This window comes from Crotalus tigris, unplaced genomic scaffold, assembly GCF_016545835.1.
Source record: "Crotalus tigris isolate CLP2741 ecotype Arizona unplaced genomic scaffold, ASM1654583v1 scf7180000024506.7606697, whole genome shotgun sequence".
NCBI classification, from domain to species: Eukaryota; Metazoa; Chordata; class Lepidosauria; order Squamata; family Viperidae; genus Crotalus; species Crotalus tigris.
The window spans coordinates 1,084,776-1,101,553 of NW_024100678.1; the positions used below are offsets into that span (position 1 = coordinate 1,084,776).

General features: G+C 39.3%; 1 protein-coding gene across 3 annotated transcripts in view; it reads left to right on the forward strand.

The window, feature by feature from the left end:
* Window positions 1-16,778, forward strand: part of LOC120303794 (nuclear cap-binding protein subunit 1-like) — a 27,776-nt gene continuing 10,998 nt past the window's right edge. Inside the window, exons 1-16 of one of the 3 annotated variants that reach the window (XM_039333607.1) lie at window positions 1-243; window positions 3,769-3,854; window positions 5,116-5,216; window positions 6,222-6,378; window positions 7,155-7,262; window positions 8,088-8,209; window positions 8,881-8,950; window positions 9,212-9,427; window positions 9,831-9,928; window positions 10,256-10,319; window positions 10,556-10,666; window positions 10,800-10,864; window positions 12,041-12,103; window positions 14,368-14,442; window positions 15,986-16,089; window positions 16,425-16,544. In XM_039333607.1, the coding sequence (XP_039189541.1) occupies window positions 210-243; window positions 3,769-3,854; window positions 5,116-5,216; window positions 6,222-6,378; window positions 7,155-7,262; window positions 8,088-8,209; window positions 8,881-8,950; window positions 9,212-9,427; window positions 9,831-9,928; window positions 10,256-10,319; window positions 10,556-10,666; window positions 10,800-10,864; window positions 12,041-12,103; window positions 14,368-14,442; window positions 15,986-16,089; window positions 16,425-16,544 (1,594 nt within the window). In that variant the 5' untranslated portion in view covers window positions 1-209. Of the gene's footprint in view, window positions 244-3,765; window positions 3,855-5,115; window positions 5,217-6,072; window positions 6,123-6,221; window positions 6,379-7,154; window positions 7,263-8,087; window positions 8,210-8,880; window positions 8,951-9,211; window positions 9,428-9,830; window positions 9,929-10,255; window positions 10,320-10,555; window positions 10,667-10,799; window positions 10,865-12,040; window positions 12,104-14,367; window positions 14,443-15,985; window positions 16,090-16,424; window positions 16,545-16,778 lie in introns of those variants that run through there. The other 2 variants (XM_039333606.1, XM_039333608.1) reach the window with 2 other exon arrangements.

Below are 16,778 nucleotides of genomic sequence, written 5' to 3' on the forward strand. Positions count from 1 at the left end.
AAAGCAGGCACGCGTCTTTGCCGCTCGCCCGCCTCGCTGTGTCTCTCTCGGGTGGGGAGGGGGGGGGGGCGATTTGACGCGGCGGCTTCCGGCGAGCGTCCCGAGCATCGGTGTGGTTGCTGTCATCGGCCCGTGGCGCCGGCTGCCCCTTTCCCGCCCCGTGAGCGCCCTTCGTCCGTCCACCGAGCCGGAGAGAGGAGAATCGAGCCATGTCGCGCAGGCGGCACCGGGACGAGAACGATGGTGAGCGGGAGGGAAGCGGAGGGTGAGGGTCGTCGCGAAGGCGCCCGCTGGAGCTCTGGGATAGGCTGTTTTCCAATCAGTTAAACACCGATTTCTCTCCCAGTTTGTTCGGGGCAATAATCTGAAAACAGTTGAGTTTCAGATGGACTAGCTAAACTAAACCTGTATTTGCAGATGGCCCCTGTACATTAAGCCTAATAATGTCACACCGGACATCTCTATCCCATATTCCAGGTCTTTTGTCTTCTGCTAAAAGTTGAGCTGTGCCTTGTAGTTATGGAAGGAGCTTGACAAGTTCCCAACCTGTAACGATTTTTAAAATTGATTTTTTTTATGTATACTATCCTATTTTAAATTCACAGATTTTTGTGCACATGCAGGGATTTTCTTCATAATCACCCCCGATCTGTTTCAGTGTTTCCCAAACTTGACAATTTTAAGGCATGAGGACTTCAACTCCCAGAATTCCACAGCCAGCAACGCTGGCTGTGGAATTCTGGGAGTTGAAGTCCACATGCCTTAAAATTGTCAAGTTTGGGAAACACTGATTTAGGTGAATGGGAAGAAAGAATCCATTATGTACATTGTTGTAGATTGTTATAAGAAAACACTGTTAATATTGCAGGTGTAACTATCCACAGTTTAATTTTGCCTATTTTAAAAATTCTGAACACAGAGACATCTAGATTTGAGAATTGAGGAAAGGAATAACTTTGGGCACGTATATATGTATATATATTTGGGCATTTAGAGGTCACGTTTCATACATCGGGTTCTTCCCAACATTTGAACTGTGATTTCATCTTTTCCTTCTATATACTTGGTTTTTTGGCATTGGTTGGGAAGAGGAAAACTTCCACTTCTGATGACATTGTAGGATTATAGCTGAATTTAAGTTTTAGTCTCAGCTAAATGTAGTCAGTCATCAACCTGTGGTTAGCCTCCCCCCTTCCCCCCCACAACCTGATAGAGAAACAAATTGCAGGACTGGAAAAAGAATGAATCCTTTCCTGTAAAAGTGAACCTAAACTTTTTGTTTTGTTCAGTTCTCTGTTGATGGGCTGACACAGCTGATTTTTCAAAAAAGAAAGAAAGAAAATGAGCTGAGAAAAAGTTGGTTTATCATGCCCTGTTTAATGCTTGAAATTCAGGTGGGCCTCTGTATACTTGTGGTGCAAACATATCCCACACACCTTCCTCCTCCTATTTTCCCCACAACAACAACCCTGAGAGGTGAATTGAGCTGATAGAGAGTGACTGGCCCAAAGTCACTCAGCTAGCTTTCATGGCCAAGGCGGAAGTTGAACTCAGTGTCTTTGTTGCTCTTTAGAAGAAGCTATGTTACATTATAGTCCGTCTTTTCCTCTATTGATTCTATGTAGCCTAGAAGAAAAAATATAACAATATTGGTAAGTCTTTGCATAAAAGTGTTATTTTCTTTTAATATCAGGAAAAGTGAAGCAGAGATATTGGTCTGTTGATTATTTGTGAATACTTGATCAGTGAACACCAGACCAATGTAAACAGATGAAAGTTCTACTGAAGTTACTCTTTAAAATTCTGGACCACGCTGGTCAACATTCTTCAAATATAGGGCACTTCTTATGACCAGCCCTTCCTTGTTTATTTCTGTATGAAAGTTATTATGTATTTCCCATCCTTTGTAACATAGTAAACAAAGTATTACTGTTATTTAGCAACATACTAACCTATTATTTTTAGCACCACTAGAAGAAGTGTAGATAGAACTCCTGTGGCTTCCTTGGGCTTCCACAGAAGTTGATAATGGATTTGAGTACGGTTAGTGCTGGCCTTATGACTGGTTACTTAAGGACCATTCAAACTTACAGTGGCTCTGAATGTGTGTTTTACAGCCCATAAAATACTTCTGGCTGTTTGTAAATGTCTCCCCTCCCCTTGTGGTCATATGACTGCATTTTGGGTGCTTCATAACCAGCTTGCCATTATTATTAGTAGATCCTGCGATTACATGACTACAATTTGTGACTTTTTTTGCAGGATTCCAATATTTTTGGCAGTTTTCAGCAAAAAAAAAAGCCTATTAGAAAGAATTGATATGCATTTACAATCACCACAAAAAAGGTTGTAAAATTGAATCCGGTCATGTGGGTGGCACAACTTACAATCAGAAATCTGGTTCCAATTGTATTTATCAGTTGAGGAATATCTTATGTTATATAGGTACAGTGAAAACTAAAGGCTCACATGCCCCACATACCTACTGGAATTTGAAAGGAAAAGTCATTTGATTGCTTTCATATATCTGACTTTTTGTGAACAGGAAAATATGTCATACAGGTAGACCTTGGTTAACAACAGTAATTGGGCCTAGCACTCTGTTGCTAAGCAACATGGTTGTAAAGTGCAACATCATGTGACCATGCCCAATTACAGCAGCAGTTCTAAATTCTTCCGATTGCCGATTAAAGTGAATCCTGTGCAGTTGTTAAATGTAATGTCCCGTGGTTACCATTTTTGACTACCTGCTGGCTTCCCCATTGGTTTTGCTTGTCTAAAGTCATATTGATAGTCTCAAATGGTGATTGTAGGACACACAACCATCATAATTGTGCACTGATTGCCAAGTTCCCAAATTGCAATCTAATGACCACAGGGATGCTGCCATGGCGCTAGAACTTTGAGGACTGGTTGTGAGTCTAATTCATTCATTTATAACTTTGAACAGTTGCTGAACAAATGGCCATTAAGCAAACACTATCTGTATAATTTTGATTTTCTTCCACTTTCACCTTAGCTTAACTGGATTTGGTCCTTTCCCAGCATTATAATATATGTAGATATGAATGGTTCCTTAGCTTATATTTGCTTGCTTTATTCATGCAGACATCACGATGGACATCTTTTTACTTTCTGCCACTGGATTCTGCCAAAATAATAATACTAGTTTATAAGGTGGACATAAAATGGGTTAGAATTGTTTTTGGTATTCCTTTGTAAAATTTTGCTTCTGCTTTGGCCCAGTCCAGGAAGTTAGCTCCCATTTCAGAAATGGGAATAGAAGCAAAGATCACAAAGGGCATTTTTTTTACTTTCTGCCACTGGATTCTGCCAAAATAATAATATGCCTTGTGGTTTTATTTTTTTTAACCTTTCTAATCTCTTCAGTTGGGGGGATTATGGTGCAGCTTCTAAGGTCAGTTTAAAGAAAAAGGAAGATGGTCCTTGTCTTCAAAAGAATAGAAACGAAGGATGGTTAGAATCAACTTATTTTAACCAAATTCAAAATAAATAGAATTTGAAGGGGATTTTTGTTATGAGTAAATATGTATGTATGTATGTATGTATGTATGTATGTATGTATATATATAAACATCAGTATCATAAAATGTCAGTGCAGTATCTTATGGTATTTTCCTAGAATGAATTGTGAAAATGTACACATAGATTGTCATGTTTTTGATATTTAATATTGCAATTCCACAATATCTCCAACTGTATTGGGACTTTCATTTTGGCACGTGATGTTTTGTCTCACTAAAGTAGAACAACAACACAAGAGAAGAAGAACATCTGAAACAGTTGAAGTTGCAGAGACATTGGAGCACTTAATAAGCGCATTGGGAGAAGAGGTATAAAAGACTAGAAGCTTCATTTTGACCTCTTTGAGGTTTCCCTGTCTGAGAATAACATAAATACTCAAATACAAATGAGGTATCACAAGTATATATATATTTAGAAATGGGATAAAGGTACTGTGTATTGTGTCATTTTTGATTTTTTTTTTAAAAGGAAGATTCTCCTTTATATACTATCCATCAGAGTATCAAGAACAATAAACAAATATTCCTTAGCAGTTATGTGGAATGTATGCCCCCTCATTCTATAATGGGGCCTTAACATTTGATATATTCATTTACAAATTGGGCCTGCAATAAACTATTACTCTAAGTCAGTGGTTCTCAACCTGTGGGTCGGGACCCCATTTGGGGTCGAACGACCATTTCATGGGGGTCGCCAAACAATGCAGTCCGCCATTTTTTCCCCTTTTCCTTAGCTGTGCTACTCCCTTTTATTCTATTGGCTTTTGAAAGCCAATAGAATAGACTCTCTTGAATAGAGTCTAATTCTATTGGCTTTCAAAAGCCAATAGGAATTGTCCAGGCTGTCTCTGCCCTGCTGAGCCTGCCAAAAGTCCCATTCTGCAAATGGTGCTGCACCAGTTGAGTAGTCCTCGACTTATGACCGGTTGAGTAGTCCTCGACTTACGACCAGTTGGGGGTCGCGGCATTAAAAAGGTTGAGAACCACTGCTCTAAGTTTACAGTGTGTAAGAATATTGTGCTAACCAACTTTCCGTGCTGGGTTTCAGCATACCATTCCAATTACTTAATAGTAAGAAATGTTTTATGATTACTGATCTGATCAGCTGTCCTCATTGATTTGATTGAAAACTCTGAAAAAATCAGGATTATGGATTTTTATTACTCAATGGCCTTGTTTAATTGCATTGTTATCACTGCTGACCCTATCTGAATTCCTAATTAGTCCCTCTTTATCTATGTAAAGACTGAATTATTATGAAGCTTTATTTCATTGCAGAAATATAACCAGTTTGCAGATGAGGGTGTTATTGTACAGTGTTTTAGGATGATCAAGAAGAGTCTTTTTTTTTAAATTTTCTTACATTTCTCTTTTTTTCTTTGTCTATGTGTGTTTCAATAAAGAATTTAGATAAGGAATGAAAGAGAATAGCAGTAGAGTATCCTTTAATTGATAGCTTTTGGAGTTACTGTAGCTGTGTACTGAGAGGACATTTTAATGAGAAGTATCTTTGTAACATGTACCGTATATCACAAAAAGACAATAACTTTCTAATATTTTATCCCCTCAGAGTTCTTTTTCTTTGGAATGTAACTTAGAGGACACAACTGAGGTTTTGGAGGCAAATCTGCCAAACTTCAAAAGCAAAATACTGAAACTCCTTTGTACAGTGTATGTATGCAAAAGATTTATGGATCTAGGTGATGATGAATTAACTGTCAAGGGCATGAAATCAAGAGTCCAGTCATTTCAACAGAATATAGATTTATTGTATGCTAAAGCTCTGTAGAAGAATCTGAAGTACTAATGGTCGAAGCCAATAGGTGGTAGATAAGAGTCAACAAAATTCAAGGTGGGCTGGACATGGATCTCTTGTGGGCAAGAAGGTCCTTGAGACTGACAATGCATTTGACCCCTCCCTCAGGCTCAGCCTGGTCATCTCCTACATTAGCTACAGTAAAGGCTTTTAAGTAATTACTTTTGAAAAGTATTTCTTTTCAAAGCTCTTTATTGAATATATTGTATGGCTACATATTTTTCCCCTTTTAAAGAATGTTTGAAACTTGGAGACAATATGGGATAATTAGCAAGGTAAGTAATTAGGAGAGTGGAGAGGAGGTAAGTGTCAAAATAGTTCTCTATTGCTGATCATTGGTAACTGCAATGCAGCCCTCTTAATTTAACCTGTTTTCTGCAACTGTGTGTTGAGACGCGATTCGCAGTGCCAGCTTCCACTGGAATTTTCATATGAGCTCAAAGAAAGGATTATATTTTTATCTGACCTGTTGCTCATTAGACCTTCTCCTTTCAACTTTGCAAAGATCATACTGACACCATACAGACACCTGAGTCTGAAGCAGTATAAATGCTGTGATTGAAACATTGGAAGATATATTGTTACATACATAGTAGAATGTTTCCCATAATTATATACATGTCTGTGTAATTTCCCACTGGGATTTAAAGTACATAAAGAGTTAAATGAAGACTGAATTGACTCTCATGTTATCTTTTTCCCAATATATAGTAGACTTCTTGTCAAGGAAGACACTGCTTTTCAAAATTTAGGCATTCTAGGTAATTTGAAAATCACACATGGGGTAATGACATGGCACTTGTGATTTGAGTTAATAACTGATGCTGTTTTTTCTCTCCTTTATGGAAAAAAAAAATCAGTGCACGTCTGCTACCACAAAAGATGACCCTTTATACAACTCTTGTTGGCTTGCTGAATGCCAGGAACTACAATTTTGGTGGAGAGTTTGTAGAAGCGATGATACGTCAGCTAAAAGAATGTTTGAAAGTCAACCTGTACAATGAAGCTGTCTATTTAGTAAGTTGTTTTCATACTTTAGAGACTTTGCTTAGTTTGGTTTTTCAGTATATTTAAAGAGCTCACATTTTACCTTACAGGCTGTGAAGATAAAAAATGTAATTCCCTGTGATCGTTTGATATCTCCATCCAAACGTTTTCACTCACTTATTTCTTCTGACTTTGTCATAGTGCTCTGCAGTATAAATGGTGTGCTAGGTTTTGTGATGTTTTGTGATAGCAATAGCATTTAGATTTATATACTGCCCCATGGCATTTTACAGCACTCTGAATGGTTTACAATGTAAATGTTATTAGCACATTGCCCCCAATAATCTGGGTCCTCATTTTATCAAACTTGGAAGGATGGAAGGTAATCAACCTTGAGCCCCATCAGGATTGAACTTCAGGCTGTGGGCAGAGTTTGCCTACAGTACTGCACTTTAACCATTGTACCACTACCGCTCCTAATAAATGAGGTTTAAGTGTCTATTCAGTTGTGTCTTGGGCCTGGGATTTCTGGACCTTGTAAAAAACGCTGAAGCAGATACAGCCTCGGCCAGGGTTAGGCAACCTTGGCTCTTTTATGACTCGTGAACTTAAACTCCCAGAATTCCTTAGCCAGCTGGCTCAGGAATTCTGGGAGTTGAAGTCCACGAGTCATAAAAGAGCCAAGGTTGCCTACCCCTGGCCTAGGCTTCTGCTGTGTTCTTGCCTGACCTTATGAGTACTTTTTGCTGATCCATGCTTTAGGGAAATACATGATTGAGAAAGGGCTGAATGTTCTCTTTCTGCAGGTCCGCTTTCTTTCTGATCTTGTGAATTGTCACGTAATAGCTGCACCCTCAGTGGTAGCCATGTTTGAGAATTTCGTTAGTGTGACACAGGAGGAGGATGTACCTCAGGTAAACAATAATACTTTTGCTTCATAGATAAAGAAATAAATTGCTGAAATTTGTTAGTGTGGTTTTTTTTACATTTTTGTGTTGTCATAAGCCTCTCCTCAACTTGTATTATAACAAAAGCCTAAACAGTAAACTATAAGATTTGGCTACGTGCCCTCTGGTGCTCTTGTCACAATCTCTTGTGGCCTTCAGACGGAACATAAGTATGACAAAGCAAAATTTTATCTGCCCATGATTTAGATGAGCAAACAGGGCCCTTGGCATTGTATCCTATCTCATATTAAAAGTGTGCAGTCCAAAAGATCCACAAAGTAGCTCCTAAAACATTTCTAAAACCTAGGTTTGTAGAAAACCTTTTAATCATGCCAATTGCTGTTGATGACTTACAGAAGTTTTCCAGGCCCTGGCTGATTTCATTTACACCAGAGAGTAAGTATTACATCTTAAATACAATCAGAAGCAACGTGTGAAATAGCTCCTTGGGGGGGGAGGGGAATGGTAAATAATAGAGCATCAGCATAACGTAAGGAAAATGTTGGCTTTTCTGTCCTATATTTTTTCAATGATTTGTGCAGATTTACTATGTATTCCCTTATTCACCTTTGTGTAGAATTGTTTTGGAAGTATCAAAATCAACCATTCATGTGCACATATGAATCTGGGCCCTTGAAAGGTTGTACCTGAAGCATCGTAACATAGAGCTACAATTGTGGAATCATAAATAGTTCTTCTTATGAAATTCAAGCCTTTGACCTGATTTAGCTTTTTATGGCAAGAACCAAAAGTATTTTCTGAATGCTTATTGTCCATATTTTTACTTAACAGGTGCGATGTGACTGGTACGTGTATGCGTTTCTGTCATCCTTACCTTGGGTGGGGAAGGAGCTCTATGAGAAAAAGGATACTGAAATGGAGCAGATCTTGTCTACTGTTGAAAACTATCTGAAGTAAGAAAACGAGAGAAAACATTACTTTGTGTTATTATGCTTTAATAGAGCATGAACATAGAACATGTAGACGTCATCAGTTTGCAGAAATACAACTCATTGGCTGTTAAATGTAGAGGTAATAAATAACTTCAGACTTTTAGGCTTAAACCAAGTTATTTTGTTCCTTTTTTAATCATCATCACCTGACTTTACAACATTGAAAGACTTAACATTCGTAGTGGGGACAATGATGCTGCAGAACAGTAATGATAAAGTCTCAAAATTTGGCTGAAATTTGCTCATAATTGTTTTCCGTTGACTCTGAAGACAGGACTAGAATAAATGAGTGCGAATTCCTGGAAAGCAATAGGCAAGTTTGTGGCTTAAAAAGGGATCTGAAATGATCATAGGGCTGACAAGAGAATTTTGAAAGTCTTGGGCTGTATGGTTCTAGAAGCATCTTTGTACATGGTAGCTGAGTCAATTGTCCCCCAAACCTACAGTAGTTAAGAATCAGGTCATTGAAAGCACATACTTTTTCAGCCAAATGCTTAGTTTTCCCAATGCCTCCTGCCAATTGAGATGTACTATCTGGTTTGAATAAAGTGCTGTTTGTTTCAGTGTCTTTCTGAGTTAAAGTGCAAATCAATTATCAGTCGCCTTGAAATGACTATGTTCTTTTATGGCAGACGGCGTCAGAAGACTCACATGTCCATGCTGCAAGTTTGGTCCATTGATAAACCTCATCCACAAGAAGAGGTGAATATGATTAGAGTTTTGAATTCTTGTCCTCACATCCATCTGAAGAAATATAAGTGCAAATTCCGGGTTTTGCTTCATGAAGTTGACACTATTCTAATGAGAAAGTCCTCCCAATGGCTTTTCTTTATTCCGAATTTTTCCCTTGAAATGGTTTCTAAGAAAATTGGGAAGGGTGATTTCCTATAGCACGGAAATCAGTCTTGCTTTGGGAACATCCTTGAATTCTGAAAATGTCTGACGGATGCTGTTGCCTTCCAGTACTTAGATTGCCTTTGGGCTCAGATTCAGAAAATGAAGAAAGACCACTGGCAAGAGAGGTACATTCCGAGGCCATACCTGGCGTTCGACAGCGTGCTTTGTGAAGCACTGCAGCACAACCTGCCTCCTTTTACGCCCCCACCCCACACGGCAGATTCCGTTTACCCGATGCCAAGAGTCACCTTCCGAATGTTTGACTACACTGATGATCCTGAAGTAAGTTAATGATGTGGGGCAACATCCTTGTGGTGCGTTGTCTGTTGGGAAATGAAATGTTTTCGTCTTTGGTGGGTTCCACATAATATGCCCCTTCACCTTCGGTTTGGGTCGTTATTTGGTCTGAAACTACTTGTTTTGTCTATCTAATAGCTCCCTTTACTCCATGTACCACTGCTTTGGAGGGCTCTGTCTATTTTTCAGGGCAGAAAAAGCTGCTTCTAAAAGGGGCAGCTGAACTTTATGCTGAAAAGTATGTTATAAACATTAAATACGTATGAACTACTCTATTAAAACTGTTGGAAAATGCTATGATGCCAGTGATATAATCATGCCTTTTGGGGGTGAAAATGGAGTTTTGGACTCTACCAATAAATTAATCTCTGTTGTTTTCTTTTGTCAGGGACCAGTTATGCCTGGGAGCCACTCTGTTGAAAGATTTGTGATCGAAGAACATCTTCACTGCATCATCAGATCCTTTTGGAAAGAGAGAACAACATGGTAGGGATATATCAATGTCTATATCAGTGTTTCCCAAACTTGACAATTTTAAGGCATGAGGACTTCAACTCCCAGAATTCCACAGCCAGCAACGCTGGCTGTGGAATTCTGGGAGTTGAAGTCCTCATGCCTTAAAATTGTCAAGTTTGGGAAACACTGGTCTATATCAATCGGCCCAAAGAGGGACTGATACTGCATGGTGATAGAGCCTTTGTCAGCTACCTCCAAGACTTGCTCCCATAAGGGAAAGAAGTTATTTGAAGGATGATTTTTGCACTTCCTGCTTGCCCTTTTAAATGCAAATCACATGCCTTTCTTTTTCTATAGTGCTGTCCAGTTAACAAGCTATCCAGGAAACCACAAAATCCCTCTGAATTACCACATTGTTGAGGTAAATATTGCATTTCTCATGTCACCTTTTCTTTTTTAGTGCCAGTGATCTTCCTCTCTGCTAGTAGTTCTTCATCTTACAATGGAGCTTGAAATGATCCATTTTGAATTTGAACCATTTTTGGTACACCGGGCGGGATTGGAAATGGGGCATTTTAACACTGGAATTTTCTGACAATGAAATATTCCGTGCACCTCTTTTTTTTTTGCGAAATATTGCTTTCATATTTTCCTCAGGTAATTTTTGCTGAGTTGTTTCAGCTTCCTGTTCCACCTCACATGGAAATCATGTACACTACGCTGTTTATTGAACTCTGTAAACTTCAGCCTGGATCTTTACCTCAAGTTGTATCCTTTCTCCCAAAGGTTTCTTGTAGCAGTTAATACCTTTTGATAATAAAAGGAATGCTCTGTTTTCAACCATATTGAATTAAACATCATATAAAAACTAACAATTTAAACCTTAATTGAAAAACGACAGCTTGCACAAGCTACAGAAATGCTGTACATGCGCTTAGATACAATGAATACCATCTGCATAGATCGGTGAGTGAGGACATTCTCATCTAAATTTTCTGAGTGACTTGAGATGTTTCAGGGCAACAGAATCCATGATGTTTGTAAATGCTCCTGCTTTTATAGGCCTTCATATTTTAGGTAACTCCTCTCATTTAATTAGTAGAGGAATAAGTGATTTTTTTCTATTCACTTCTTCTGGAGCTTTGTTACATGGCATTCATAATCAACCACTTAGACCAGTGATGGCGAACCTTTTAGAGACCGAGTGCCCAAACTTCAACCCAAAACCCACTTATGTATTGCCGGGTGGGGGTGGCAGGCAGGTGGGTGTGCCCTGCTGGGTGGGCGTGGCTACAGTGGTCATGGCAGACAGGTGGGCGTGGCCAGGGTAGGTATGGCCAGCTCAATGTTGCTCCTGGGAGGGACGCCTGTGTGGGCCGGGCAGGTTTGGGTGAGACCCAGGGGTCTCTGGCAAGTGGGGCAGTGGGCAGGAAGCTGGTTCTGCAGGGTGAGGCGAGGCAGGGTGGGGGTGCCATGTCGCAAGGTGAGGCAGGGGCCAGGGTGGCTGCTGCCTGACACCATTGGCCCCCGCACACAAAGACCAGCAAGCGCATGGGTACTGGAATGCATCCGGCCACATGGGATCTCGGCAAGTTAGCGGGCGGCTGGTTGAAGAGGATGGTTGCCATCTCCGGGGCATGGTGCACGTGCCCACAGAGAGGGCTCTGAGTGCCGCCTCTGGCACGCGTGCCATAGGTTCGCCACCACTGACTTAGACTGCCATGTTAGATTGTTAATAAAAATAGGATTTAATATTAAAATCTAGATGAGAGCTACTCAATTATTGGATATAAGGCTGTGAATTCTTCAAAAATGTTTCAAAAATGATACTTTAAAATACGCTGAGTCTCAATTCAGCAACTCTTTAATCAGCCACCTCACTTTTGGGTGCCAGGTTTTTTTTTTTGCAGCATCTACTGTATGTCAAAGCTTTTGCAAAGCATGGAGGCACCTCTGGAATGGCTCTTCAAAAGACTGATTTACTACAGAATAATTGCACATTTCCCATCCTCCAGTTTCAAAGAGTTTACAATCTGCTGTATCTTGCGTTTCTGTCTATTTGTATATAACGTCAATAGCAGCAATGGAAAATGAAATGTTTCTAATATAAAAATATTTACACATTTTCTTTTTCCCATCAAGGTTCGTTAATTGGTTTTCCCACCATCTTAGTAATTTTGAATTCCGTTGGAGTTGGGAAGATTGGTAAGTGTTTGATTCTCTGTACAGAATAGTCCTCGAATTATAACCACAATTTAGCCCCACATTTCTCTCGCTAAGCGAGACAGTTGTCAAGTGAGTTTTGTCCCATTTTTCAACCTTCCTTTGCCACAGTTTTTAAGCAAATCGCTGCAGTGGTTCAGTTAGTCACACAATTGTTAAGTGAATCTGACTTTCCCATTGACTTTGCTTGTCAAAATGGTTGCAGAAGGGGGTCACATGACTCCCTCGGGACCCTGCAGTAGTCATAAATATGAGCTAGTTGCCAAACGTCCAGCTTTTGATCACATGACCATGGGGACGCTGTGTTATGTCATAAGTGTGAGAACTTTGAATGATATTAAATGAATGGTTATAAATCAAGGATTATCTGTATACATGTATGTACATGGGTGTAAATATGTTAGGACTGTGCAGTGGAGTATTCTGCAGTGCTTATGTAACAGCACTCTTTAAGTCTTGTGCTTGCTTGTCCTGGATGGCTTCTGATTTTCACCCTGCTGATAATCAGTGCTATATGCCATCACAAATCACATTAAAACAGCGGTTCTCAACCTATGGGTCGCGATCCCATTTGGGGTCGCCAAGCAAGGCTGTCTGCCATTTTTTCCCCCTTTTCCGGCGGGTGCCTTACCTCCCTTGGGCTGGGCCAGCTGGTGGCCCAGCCAGTAGTCGGCCTGCTCTGTCTCTGCCGCTTGCCAGCTACGCCTCGGCCGGCATAGGGGGCGGCACCACGCATGCATGGCACTCCCGGGCAGGGAAAGTCCTCAACTTACGACCGGTTGAGTAGTCCTTGACTTACGACCGGTTGGGGGTTGCGGCATTAAAAAGGTTGAGAACCACTGCATTAAAATCTCATTAATTCCTGGATTTATTTTATGGTTTACTGCTTTATTTTGCTATTGAGAAGCACTTTCACTTTCTCCGTAGAGAAGTTGATGGCCACTTTCTGGATACTGATTTGATTTACATACAGTTGGATTTTCACTACAGAGATTCTGCATCTTATTAATTTTTAAAAGCTCTGGTAATAATAATAATAACAACAACAACAACAATAAGTAGTAGTAGTAATAGTAGTAGTAGTAGTTTGGAAGGGACCTTGGAGGTCATCTAGTCCAATCCCCTGCTCAGGCAGGAACCCTACACCATTTCAGACAAATGGCTGTCCAGTCTCTTCTTAAAAACTTCCAGTGTTGGAGCATTCACCGCTTCTAGAGGCAGGTTGTTCCACTGGTTAATTGTTCTAACTGTCAGGAAGTTTCTCTTTAGTTCTAGGTTGCTTCTCTCCTTGATTAGTTTCCATCTGTTGCTTCTTGTCCTGCCTTCAGGCGCTTTGGAGAATAACTTGACTCCCTCTTCTTTATGGCAACTCCTGATCTTATTCTTAATCCCTGGTCTTATTCTTTTTTTTTTTTAATTTTTGATGGAATCTTTCCTCCCCCCCCCCTTCATTTGTGTTATGGGAAACACTATCTCAAGGTTCTCTGCGGTTATTCTGGTACACTATATCTAATTCCCCCGTCCTTAAGAAAAATTGTTTATGCTTCGTTGTGAAAGTTCAGTTACAAGCTGTCCTGGACTATACAAAAAATGCAAACAATGCATCAATTTAAAAACGAAACCCTTTGGGAAGCCTTGAAAAAAAAGCGCTTTTCAACTTACAAGTTCAAATTGAAAACTTAGATTAAAAAGTTTGATAAAATAACAACGGTTTTAAATCAATCCAAAGACAATACTCAAGTACAAGCAACAGCAGGTGAACCTGATTTACAGTTAAATCCAACTTATTGCTGTTGGATTTGAAGGAGAAGTAGTTTGGCTTGAAAAGACATGCATTTTAAAGACTTAAAATTGACAGAACCGATGAGGGATGAATCGGACTTTCAGGTCAAATGGATTGCGTAAATAGAACTGTAGAAATATATAAACTGTAACCATATTTCTCGAGGGAACCATTATTCTTGAAGCATATATATCAATATTTAACTAGGGAGAACAATTTATGTATATTTGTGTCTTTTTCTTTTTGAATGCACAATTAAATTTTTTTTATTTTATTTATTTATTTTATGTCTTGTTTAGTTCTCTTTTTATATTTTTTTGTTTTTGTTTTTTGGAATTGTATTTTAATGTTGTGAATAAAATAAAAACGTGTGGAATGAAAAAATATCCCTCTCTGATCTCAGCAATATTGATGAACATGAAAGGTCTTGTTTATTATAATAGTTTGTTTTTCCTTTTTATAGGTCAGATTGTCTTTCTGAGGATCTTGACAGAGTTAGGCCTAGGTTCGTAAAAGAAGTACTAGAAAAATGCATGAGGTGAGTGAGAGATATCAGAATTTGTATACATATGTACCCACCATGCTGTGTCCATTAGGATAAGCAGGAACCAAGAAAGCATAAAAAAAGAGTAAGCAAAAGAAATTAAAGACACGGAGAAATAAAAAGAAGAGGAAGGATTCCAAAAATTATTTACACCAATATTCACTATGCCACAAAGACCACTTTCAATCTATCAGTTTGCTCTGTCTCATCCAGTTGCAGTTACTCAGTCTTTCTGTTCACTTTTCTTTCCTATATTTTTTTGCAGTTCAGACCTCATTCATTAATTCTCTTTGTCTAAACCCTCTCCACACATTTATTTGCAATCACTAGTTTTGTGTTCATTCTGTCTTGTAGTCCGTCTGCATTCCTTCAGCATACAGCCATTTATGACCCTGTTCTTGTTTTGCGATGTACACACTTCTTATACAATCAATTTTCACTGCATTCAATTTGTTTTTATGCTTCCCCTGAATGGGCCAAAGCCATTTAAACATGTTTTGATATGATCTGACACAAATGTAGTCTTATTTTAAAAACGTGCACTTGTCACTCTAGCCATGTTTTTGGAGAAATGGTTACAAAAATAAAGGAATGTATTAGATGCAGGAAACAGTGTCTGTGAAAAAAGCTCAGACTAACTCCACTCTAATTCACTGGGATGTAAGAAGGAAGAGAAAACATAGTTAATTTTTTGCTACTATAGCTTATATCAGTGTTTTTCAACCATGACAACTTAGCTCCCCATCCCCCATCCAGCATAGAATTCCCAGAATTCCCTTACCGGCATAGCTTCCCATAGCTGACTGGGGAATCCTGGAATTGAAGTCTGCATGTTTTCAAGCATTCAAAGCTCAGAAACCCTGGCATATATCAATAAAGTATAGTTCGAATCAAACTTGTGGAGTTGGCTTCCTGACCTGGTTTAACTCAAAGGACATTGGCTTGAAAACTTCCTTCTCTTTTACAAAGAGAGCAGAGTCTTATCTAGGATTCTAGTAATGGCATCCAATTCTCAGGGCACCTCACTGTCCACAGCTTTGTTGAAATATCACCATGTGGATTTGCAGTGAACTGATCTGCACAATACCACGATAAAACTAACCTGGAATTTAGGTCAAGAGTTGTCTCAGCCAGCCATAGCCCGGCAGCTAGCAGCTCAGATAATATTTGTGCCCTCTCTTGGGAATTTAAGAGAGATTTGGAGAAGACCAGAATTAATTCCTGACTTTCAAAAGTCAGCGTGAGTTCTTTCTGATAGATTGACCAGTTGAATTTGAGTTTGCCAAAAGAAGGGGTGATCAAAATGCGGTAGCCATATTGAAGCCAATAACCCAGTACTGAGCAATTAAAAGAATTATAATGTTAAATTATAGCATAGGCACAGCCCTCGTTCTTCTGAAGAACTTTTTATGAATGTTGTTCAGGTTCAGTGAACAGACATCAGCTCTGGGGTGCTTTACCAGTGCATGTATCTTTTACTGAATAATGAGCAAGAGCAACTTTCTTCAAAATACTTTTTCTTTTCTTCTTTTTTCAGGCTTTCCTACCATCAGCGAATAATAGATATTGTTCCTGCTAGTTTTTCAGTCTTGATTCCTGCAAATCCAACGTGTATTTATAAATATGGAGAAGAAAGCAACAGTATGTTGAGAGTATATAATTTACATTTTAAGATATGAAAGACGCATTTGCTGCTGTTGGTAGGAAATGGTCTGTGTGTGTGGGGGGGGGAGGCAATAATAAACCCCTTTAAAGAAAACTGCTATAAACATGTGTAGCTTTGAGAAACACCCAAGGGCCATCCAAAGCCCTAGTGGGCAAGATGACACTAGGGGACATTGCTTCAAGATGTGGCTTCTTATCTTCTGAAACATTCCTCAAGATACGTAAAACCTTCTACTATGTTGCAGGCAGCCTTTTATATAAAAGTGTCCAATCTTCAAAGATGGTAACTTTGCTTCTTCCTATCTTTTTAGAATCTCTTCCTGGGTACAACGTTGCACTCTCCTTAAACGTTGCTATCAAAAATAAAGCGAGCAATGATGACATTTTCACCATTTTGAAGGATGTGCCCAATCCTAATCAGGATAATGATGGTAAGCCCGTCTAATATTTACTGTGTCCCATTCCTAATGTTCATTTATGAAAACATTGCAAAACCTCAGAACAACAACAACAATAATAATAATAAAGTTGAAGGGACCTTGGATGTCATCTAGTCCAACCCCCTGCTCAGGCAGGAAACCCTATACCATTTCAGACAAATGGTTGTCCAGTCTCTTAAAAACTTCCAGTGTTGGGCCATTCACCGTTCCTGGAGGCAGGTTGTT